This window comes from Watersipora subatra, chromosome 5, assembly GCF_963576615.1.
Source record: "Watersipora subatra chromosome 5, tzWatSuba1.1, whole genome shotgun sequence".
Classification (NCBI taxonomy): Eukaryota; Metazoa; Bryozoa; class Gymnolaemata; order Cheilostomatida; family Watersiporidae; genus Watersipora; species Watersipora subatra.
Genome location: NC_088712.1, coordinates 45,104,286 through 45,114,725, shown reverse-complemented (window position 1 = coordinate 45,114,725; position 10,440 = coordinate 45,104,286). Strand labels below are relative to the sequence as shown.

Below are 10,440 nucleotides of genomic sequence, written 5' to 3'. Positions count from 1 at the left end.
GAACAGCAACACTTCCATCTGTGTAACCATAAAAGTCCTTAGCTATGAAAAATTGCTTCATCTTTAATTTCCCTGTTGTATATTTGTTGTGTTCAGCTTAGATACAGTCCATCTTTCTTTCATGACGGTAGGTTTGCTGATATTAACTTAAGCAGAGTGTCTTAGGCTCATAACCCATTGCAACACTCAATTGAAAGCGACAATACCTTTATTACACAAAAGCCGTTAGCACGGTTAAGGGAAGCAAACATCATGAAGAATTATGGGAAGGTATCGATGACAAGATAAGGTGGGTCAATTCCAAAACAAAACAAACAAAGTCATGCATAAACAAAACTCAAAAACTATTATTGGCCATAGTTTGGTGAAGTTTTAAGACTTCCTGCAACATTGCACTACTATAAAAAATGTATACCTAAATTATTTGGAAGTTTCGACGTTACTTTTTTTTCAACTTTCTATTAAAAAAAAATCAAACTAAAAAGATTGGTAATGTTTATGTTGTAGTATTAGTAAGATTACAGGTAAAAAGATATACATGTACATATACATGTACATGTATATTATATATCACCTGTATATATATAACATGTATATGTAATATGTTACCATTATATAGTATGTTATATATATAATATAACTAGTACAAGGCAGTTTGATTGTTAGATGTAACAGCTATATGTACGGACACTCTGCAAAAGCAATAGCTGGTTGATTTGTCCAGATGAGAGTTTGTGGTACTGATACGCTAGAAGTTATGAGTTAGAATCCCGAGAGATGCAAGCTCTTTCTCAACCCTTTTTTAATGGCTTCGTATAGAGGAATGCATGAACATGTCCTTTATTATAGTAAAGACTAGCAGATGAATAAGTTGGCTAACTAGCGACATGACTCTGACACCTGACACGCCATTTGCATTATTGCTACAGTTATTATTCAGATGTTGTTCAATAAACGATCTAGAGATATCGGATTAGACTAGAAAAAGACACTGACATTGCACAGTGCAGTAGACTTACATTTTACCAAGATCAATCTAATAGATGATTGGTCAAATTTTAGTCATGGGCAGTGGTGAAACGTGTTTAATGTTATTACTCTCATCAGTTAGTCTCTATTCATAAGCAACACTTTCTTTTAAACAGGATAGCTATAGTAAATATCTGAAGATGCAATTGAGTTGATGATACTTTCAGCCAAAGTTAAACTATTTCTAAGCATGCAACGCAGTCAAAAAATCTGCATTCTCTTTGTTTTTGAGAACTTTTATCAATTTCTGGTTTCTGATAAATAAAAAGCTTATTTCATATGTGATATAATTGTAAAATCACTAAATCATAATGAAGTCCGCTGATCACTTCATAGATATTAAACCACATGATTTTTTGTGATTTGTGATTTATTTTCATCAACAAAAATAGTTGAGCAAAAGAGAAAATCTGGAGGAGTTATCATAAGCCCATAATACGCAATAGCATAGCTAGTTGGGGCGTTGGGCTTGTCGTCATCGGTTTTAGAAGTCAAATGGTGAGAAGTCACCATTCATGTGGATTTGTTTAGCTCTGGCTGACCTGTTTATTCTTCAATCAGGTTTTCTCAACTGGTTGTGATGTACTAACGAAATCAATCTGAATGCAGAAAACCCCTACCAGCTTGAAGTATAATTTGTTTTTATTATAGAAACTAGCAGTCAACTTTAAAGTTGGTGAAATGAGACAGTTATTTTTGGGTGTTTTAATATAAAAATGTAAAATAAAACAGAAATCAAACAGCCTTAAAAAATTATATATATTTTCTTGAATATATGTTTTTCTTGATTAGGTTTTATAAAATAGTTTTAATACAAACATACTGTTTCCATTAATAATTACTGAAAATGAAACTAAAGTTTATTACGAACATTTTATCAGCTGTTTAAAAACGACAGCATCGCATTTGCAGTTTCTCTGAATAAATTTAATGATCAGAAAGACGTTTGGCAAAAATATTTAATAGGCATGTGCTAAAGTTTTTTATTTCACAAGTTACTAAAGCTGCATAAAACTTGATTCAGTATCCCATTAAACTAGCTACTTATAGGAATGACCTACTTTCTATTTCATGGTAGTTTCTCTTTACCTGTTTCCTTTCTATCAGCACATTGGTTGTTATATCAACACATTGATATGGTAGTTTCTCTTCAGCTGTTTCCTTTCTATCAGCACATTGGTTGGTAGTACATGTAATTGTTATGATATATTGTGCTATGATAGTTCAAATTTGTAGTTGCTTATTGCTCTGCAGTATTTGGTCAAGCATTGCAAGCAGAAATTTATGGTTATCATAGACTTTTTAGACAGAGGGCTTTGTTGTTCTAGTATGTTTAACAATTACTTCAGTTTCGGAAAGACACAACGTGATTTGCTTACATTGAGCTCTCAAATACTGCGGCTACTCGATATTGATTTATGTTAATTTATTGGTTGTAGGTAGGTGAGCCAGGTGGAGATAACTGCTGAGGGCTTGTGACAATTGATTACACCAAATTTTTATATAAAGTAGCGGCCTGTTTTTTGTTTACTGTTTAAATTCCATCAACTAGATATTCCCCTGTCATACAGCCCGCGACCAAAGTGATAATGGAAAAAGGATACTGCTAAAGACGAACTGTAAGGAGATTGGCTAGCGGAGGCCGGTTGGTCAACTCGTCGACGAAGTACAATGATGTCAATTTGTTGTAGTTGGCGAGGTAAATTTTTGACAAAGTCATTTACGTTCTGAAGGAAATTGATGACATGACCTCTGAACCCGAATTGACCACCACGTGGAAGACGAAATATTGACATTGTAGGATTAACCTTATAGTAGAAGCAGCCCAGAGCTATCTTTCACTCTTATTTATATAAATATGGAGAATAAAGTAAGACCAAATTCTTGGCCAGAATTTTATGCTGAGTTTAATGATATAGTTTCTACACCTATAACTGGTCACATTTAGAAGATCTAAGATGATTTTATTTTGAGAGGACAATTTCTAAAATTTCGGGAAATCCCCATTTTCCTGCTTGGAATTACTGCTATGAGTACAGTTTTCACATTATAGAGTTATAAAAGCACGGATGATAAAGAGTGTGTCTTCTATTTGTTGTTTCTTGCTCACCCAATCATCAGGCGGTTGATTGCTTGAGCAAGAAAATAATATACATAAAACAAACCACTATATACTACAACCTAATATTATTTACTGGGACAGCATATAATATAATTCCGTGTAATATAATACAATATGATATAAATAAAGCATAATATAAGCATAATTTATTATAGTTCAACTTCATGCTATGCAAAAGAAATAGCTGAAATTGATTAAATTCTTACAAAATTAATGACATCACCACTGAAAGAGTGAACGTATCTGCAGCAAAAAGGATGTCGTTTGCGGACATAACTCCAGAAGTTGAAGGTAAAATGTATTTTTGATTGTTGTAGATCAGTTATTGATTAATTATAGATCAGTTATAGACATTTAAATTTTTTCATTTGCTCTATAAAATGGTAATAATTTAGTTACTTGAATATAGTCCAACTGGTCGTGATAAGAAAAGTAGTATATCGAACCTCAATATCGGGATTTTTTGACTCGGACGCTTTGGCGCTGGAATCTTTGGCAAGACGATTTTTGGTACAGGACGTCTTTGTTCAAACGTTCGAGTGCGGGCTACGATTGCAGAATTTATCAATTTCTGTAAGCTAAAATGGTTCAACAAAATTTAAGCAGGGTAAAAAAGAAAAATTGTACATGACGGCTTGTGTTTGAAAGATGTATTTCATGAGATCTTTTAAGCAATTTGGCGGCGTGAATGTAGACAGTCATGTAATTAAAAAAATAGTGATTAAAAGTGTAAAAATTGAATTATGAAATAAACTAACATGGCCATCAACTGAAGCTACTCATGTGAAATATGCTATGAAGTGCAAAGCAAAATACTGAACTGTACGAGTGAAATGCGCCAAACCAAAATAAAAATGCAGTTTATTTTTTCCTATGTTCTTCTTTAATGTATATGCCTAACATATGCATAAGTTTCATGAATAAAATAACTTTTTTTGCATTTTTTGTTATTATAATCGTGTTATTGTTTTACTGCTTAAAACATAAATAATTTCTTTGGTATAAAAATAGTAGTGCTTAGAAATCTAAAAGGTCTGGAAAAGTTGATCTGTACCGAAACTTTCTATACCGATTGAACATAGGGTGCTGAAACAAACACAAAAAAGCACTGCACTTACAGAACGAGAAATAAAGATGTTAGCTAATTTAAAATGGTTGATGAAATAAACTGATTTTAAAAGCCATTTGCCATTTGCCAAATAGCAAGCTAATTTATATTTAATTTAGTCGAATAATTTAAATTTTTGCTTGTCTGAAAAAACCTTTAGGTTTCTTATTATTTTAAAAGTTAAAAAAATTAGTCCAGTTAGCTTAGTTCAACTAAAAATCAAAAATATTTGAATTTGAAGGCATACTTAATAATTATACTGGCCCGAAAGACTGCGGAATTCCAACTCAAGCTTTAAACTGCAGATTATTATTGTAATTTTTACTCTTATCATTATATCTCTGCTACTGTTATCATTATTAGTGTTATTATCATAATGTTTGTACAACCTATATACAAAACTGGGTGTTTCAAGCTCCGCCTACAATAAAAGTATTCTAGCAAATTATTCGTATTTAATTAATTTAATTTTTCTATTCATATTATACATATTATTTAGTATTCTTCTTCCTTATCACCTAGAACAATGTTTAACAGCACTTCCTTGATTCTAGTCAATGCTAGCACATCCAGTAGCATCTTGTATGTCTAGAAGTCTTTCGTATCTGTTATACTTTATGACTTACCGGTAGCTATCTGTTTCTTCAGTCATGATATCTCAATGAGACCTACCAGTATAGAGACTATCACTAACTGATACCATAATTTTCTCTCTTAAGTTCCATGAGCCAATTGCTAGTATCCACAGTTTTTCTGTCATACATACTTTTATTTGGCAGCCAATAACTATTTTTATAAAAAAAAACTTTACGCATGATGTCACAAACAATCCATAAATAAAAAGATACAACCATTTATTGTTATTAGCATCATAATGTATCATATTACACTCAATTATATTTTATGGTGTCGTATTATATAATATTAAGTTGTAGAACATGTATATAATGATTTGTTATATGTATTAAAATTTTTCAGTGTATTATATTTTATATTGCATCTATATATTATATATAGTTGTAAAATGTGGAATTATATACTAGTTCTCTAAATACTTTATATTAGTATAACGTTATTATATTATATATATAGAACTAGATATCCTATATATACTATATTATAATGTATATATTTGAACTATATTGTATATACTTACATGTGCACTGTATATATATATATATATATATATATATATATATATATTATGTATAAGTATATATAATATAGATATATTATACTATAATGCTTTGTGTTATATTATATTATAGCTTATTATTATAAATTACATTGCAATTTTACATTATAATATGTACTACCCTTTCTAATTATATTGTGGTGTGTTAGGATAAATTTTTATAGAATGTGGTATATTCATATCTATTATGTGCCATGAAAGAGGGGGAGAGGGAAATAGAGAGGGAGAGAGCGGGAGAGAGAGAGAGGGAGAGAGAGAGGGAGAGAGAGAGGGAAAGAGAGAGGGAGAGAGCGGGAGAGAGGGAGAGGGAGAGAGAGAGGGAGAGAGAGAGGGAAAGCAAGGGAGAGAGAGGGAGAGAAAGCAAGAGAGGGAGAGAGGGAGAATGAGAGAAAGAATGAGAGAAGGAATGAGAGGGAGATACTTTTAGAATTCGAATAATCAAATAAAGAGCTTGTGTGAGCTAATATTTCATTTGCCATTTTAGCCGCATTGTTCGCACCACCAGCACACTGGGCTGCGTTGCCATATGGAGAATACCAATACAAATTACACCCAGAAAATGACCGAGATGAATACCAAAGGATCGCCAATGCTTTTGCGAACGCGGCTGACCCCAATGCTAAATATACAATTGTGGAGGTAATTGCCTACATAACCCTAAGCATAGCCCTATTATAATTACTACATATACACTTGCTAAGGTATTTTCCTACATATGACTATTATAGCTCATGCCTACAAAATGAAATTATTTAATGGATTTAATAATTCACGAGTTTGCTAACAATCAATTACGCAAACTATTAAAAACCACAAATAATTACCGAAAAGGTAGTTTTATTTGTAACACAAGAAAGAATAACTACTACCTCAAATTAAAAACTAGCCGCTAGGCAGAGTTAGTAAACATAACTGAGTTTTAAACTCTTTTAAAATCATTGCCGTGGCTTTGAGTTAAGCTCAATGCAAATGCATCACACTTTTTTACAAAAATATTCAAGATTGTCACAAGTTATCTGGAATTTGGTCGCGGCATCATCACCGCAAAAATCTCTCCTGCAGTTCTTTACATTGAAAAAGCTTGTAACTTACTACGAGTTGTTCGTTTTCCAAAGGCCTCCAAATTGATTTATTGATTATTTATTGATTATATTATTGATTTATTCATGAAGACCTCTGGTTGCAATCAAAAATTTATAGCTTAGCATGACCGACATGAATTTCTTAGCTAAATAGAAACCTAAACACGTGGTATACGCGAGTGAAGGTTTTACTCTATTGCTTGCTACTTTCACGGATTAATTTATTGGCGAATGCGTTAATCCGCGAATAATTTAGTCTGAAAACATGCATGAAAAGACAATTCTCACAAAATTAAACTCCGCGAATAATTATAACCTGTATGTTAAATATACAATTGCTGAGGTAATCATCTACATAACACTAATATAATAGTTAGGCGATAACAGCCGATTTTATCTAAGTAGAATTCTAATTTGTTAGCATGAGTTTTTTTTGTTCATGATGTTGAGAAGCTTCTGTGTACTACTGTGATAGTTTTGGATACTAAGGCCAAGGCCAAACTGGGGCTAAAGATAATCTTGCAAAATTGTTTTGTAAATTCTAACGGAGAGAATCCGTAACTTTCATCAGTTGCTATTGTTTTTTGATGTTTGACCTCATCTGACTGCGAGAATATTTTGAATTTAAAATTAACAAATTACCGATTAAGATCCCAATTAAAACACTCAGATCAAGTGAAAGTGCAATTACAACGTCTATAGTTGCAATTAAAATGCAGCCAATCGCAACTACAGAACCAATAAATAATGAGGTCATTCTGTAAGTATTTTTTTCTGAGCGTTTTATCAGCAAGCGAGTTTTATTGATTTTAATCTTAAAACATCAGATCTCCTCAAACATCAAAGACAGTTGCAAATTCTAAAAACTACGGATATTTTCTGATAAAATTTATCAACAATTTTGTGCAAGTTAATTTTTGACTGCATTAAAGAAACCTATCAATGTTTCAGATCACTCGGGTACAGAACATAGAGCAACTTATCCAATTCGAAGCTCAGAAACAGAAGCTATTGGGAATATTTCAAGCAAACAACGTAAGACTTCCTGTAGAACGCAGGCTTTGGCACGGGACGTCAGAAGAATGTGCTTTAGATATTATGCGACAAGAGTTTAACCGGAGCTTTACGAACACAAGACATGGTACTCACTTTATAATGTTACGTACTATTAGGTTAGTTTTAAAAATATTACAGCTATACTAGAAACTTAATAGCTACTTCACTTTTTAATGTTATTTGCTATCTAGATAGTTTTAATTTTGAATGAAGGCATTTATTATGAAGGAAGTTGTCACATTGTATTTTAACTTATAAAAGGCCGTTAAATACAAGTTTCTTCAAAAAAAATGTTTCTTTTTGTCTTTTGCTTTCTCATCTACTTGTTTTGTATCAAAGAGCTGTTGTTGAAGTCGTTTTAGAATGATAACAAAGTATATCTGAAGAATATGATACAGTAATACTGATAGTATAAAATATAGTAATACTAATAATATGAATAATATTATAATATAAATATAATTAAATTGATATTATTACAAATATAGTTCTCTCACAGCATCTGGACATCAAGAGCGCTGGTAGATGTTAACATACACTAGTGCTTTTCATAAACATTCAATTTTTATTAAATATAAATAATGTTTAACTCTTTGGCTGAGGAAACGACAAAAATGTCGTTTATCGGTTGTGTGGGGAAATGACATTTATGTCGCTTTCGGTGCGCGTTTATAAAGATGTTCTCTAGTAACTTTAAACAAAGGATATAATCGCCAGTAAGTTTTAAAGATCATCAACAAGATATTAGTCAGTGAATTACACTATGAAACGATTATTTGACAGGCGATGCTTTGCGCTAAAAGGAAAAAAAATCGTGCCTCTTTGGAAAAGAATAAAAGTTTGAAAAACTAGTCAACATAGGCTCGACATTCAAAACGGTAAAATCAAAACTTATTTGATCCTGCGATTGATCCTGTGATTTCTTTCTGATCAAAATAAAAATAATTTAGATGATAGAAGGGATGTAAACTTTTGGACTTTTAATATACTTGGAATATACATAAAAAAATGATAGTTCTGATCGCTCGCATGGCTCGCACAGCTCGAAAGGAATGTTTCCAAGCATTTTAAACAGGCACAATTGTACATGGTTGTAGTTTTTTGTAGTAGATATGTAAAGGAATGTTTATGTACAAAATATTTTGTTCATAGAAATAAATTTAAGTTTAAGCTGTGCATTTTCATAAAATACCGATTTTATTGAATTTTCAAAAATAAATTACACGAATTTTTGGTGTTTTTGCGGGGCTTTAACCCAGCCAAAGAGTTAATACAAATTGCATGCTTTACTATCTTTATACATAAATACATTTATTTATTTATCTACATAAATGTATGTAATTATAAATATATTTGTTTACTATAATTTATGCTATATTAATTTAAATATTGTATAGACTTAAAAGCTTACATATATATTCGGTATATGTAATTTTTAAAATTATAGAAGATAAATTATTAAAACTACTAAATTTGAAATATTTTATTAAAATTATCAAAATATTTGTAAAATTCTACAATTTTACGAAGACACTAGTATATCGTAATGGTTAAATTAATGGTCAGAAGTTGATTTTGCCTGCTGGAGTACAATAATAGCAATAGTGACAATAACAGTAATTATAATAGTTTTGTAGCGTAAAATACAAGAGGTGGGCATGTATTGGGATCCTTCTACATTAATAAAACATATGACTGGTTTATATGAGAACAAATCTTCAACTGTACCTAGCACGCATCAGGATATTGTAATAGTTTTTTTTGGTTTTCAACAATAAATCAGTCGAGCGATTCTAGCTTTTAAAGTTTTTATCAGTTATTATTAGAGCTGCACAACGATTATAAAAATTAATCGCGATTAATAACTGGTCTGAACCAGTTAATCTTCGATTAATCTTAGAATTAATCTAGCAGAAACATGCATATTCAAAAACAAATAATACAGCTACATATAAATTAATTATATTTGAATCAATTGTTAGCAGAAGTACATGTTATGTACAATGTACATAAGTTACAATGTATCAGTTATTATAGTTAAAAAGATCAATATTATTGGTTAGTTCTATCTTTTTTATTTTTTTGCAAGAATCTGGGTTTTTGATATTGCTCAACTGTATGCACGCAAATTGAAACACTTTTTTTCAGAGGTCTGTTTGCCCGAACAAAGTGTTTCATTTTGTCCTAATTTCTGTTTAGGAATCATCCTGGTTTAAATTGAGCGCTGTAAACACTGTTTCAAAACCTTGAAAACAGCCATAAACAGGTGTTTTAGTAAGTTAAGTGTGACATATACTTAGAAATATTCTGTATTGTGACAGGACACGACTTTGGAGAAGGCTCATATTTCCATGTAAACTCAACTGTCGCGGCGAGTTTGAGTGATATGTTACCTCATCCAATGGTGATTTTATCCCGAGTCCTAACAGGAAGATTTGAGAAAGGAGCTAGAAACATAACACAAGCTTTGCTACAAGAGAGAGTTGAATCAACTGTAGATGACGTTAATAACCCTTCAATATTTGCCGTTTACCATGATTGTGCTGCCTACCCAGAATATACCGTTAAGTTAGCTTTCAAGCCAGCCTAAAAATAAATACATTTTGCAAGCTTTTGTTGAAAAATCTGTCAAAATAATTAAGTTGAAATAAAATTTTGCTAGATCTAACAAAGTCCTAAATGCTATATTAAAGGAACTCTTTCGATGGTGTTTTTTTCTGGGGTTTCAATTCTGTGCATTTCGGAAGTTTTCAACAAAGGATAAGATGTCGAAAATCTTTTCACAAGTACGTGTTGATCAACACACTATTAGGTGATAAAGTGCCAAAAATTTTATCGCACAGAGGTA

At 31.4% G+C, this 10,440-nt stretch overlaps 1 protein-coding gene across 1 annotated transcript; it reads left to right on the top strand.

Annotated features, from left to right (window-relative positions):
- Positions 1-3,408: 3,408 nt before the first annotated feature.
- On the top strand, positions 3,409-10,182 carry LOC137397400 (protein mono-ADP-ribosyltransferase PARP10-like). The gene is made up of 4 exons (XM_068083690.1): positions 3,409-3,442; positions 5,939-6,093; positions 7,488-7,677; positions 9,914-10,182. The coding sequence occupies exons 1-4, from the start codon at positions 3,409-3,411 to the stop codon at positions 10,180-10,182; spliced, it is 648 nt and encodes a 215-aa protein (XP_067939791.1).
- Positions 10,183-10,440: the final 258 nt, after the last annotated feature.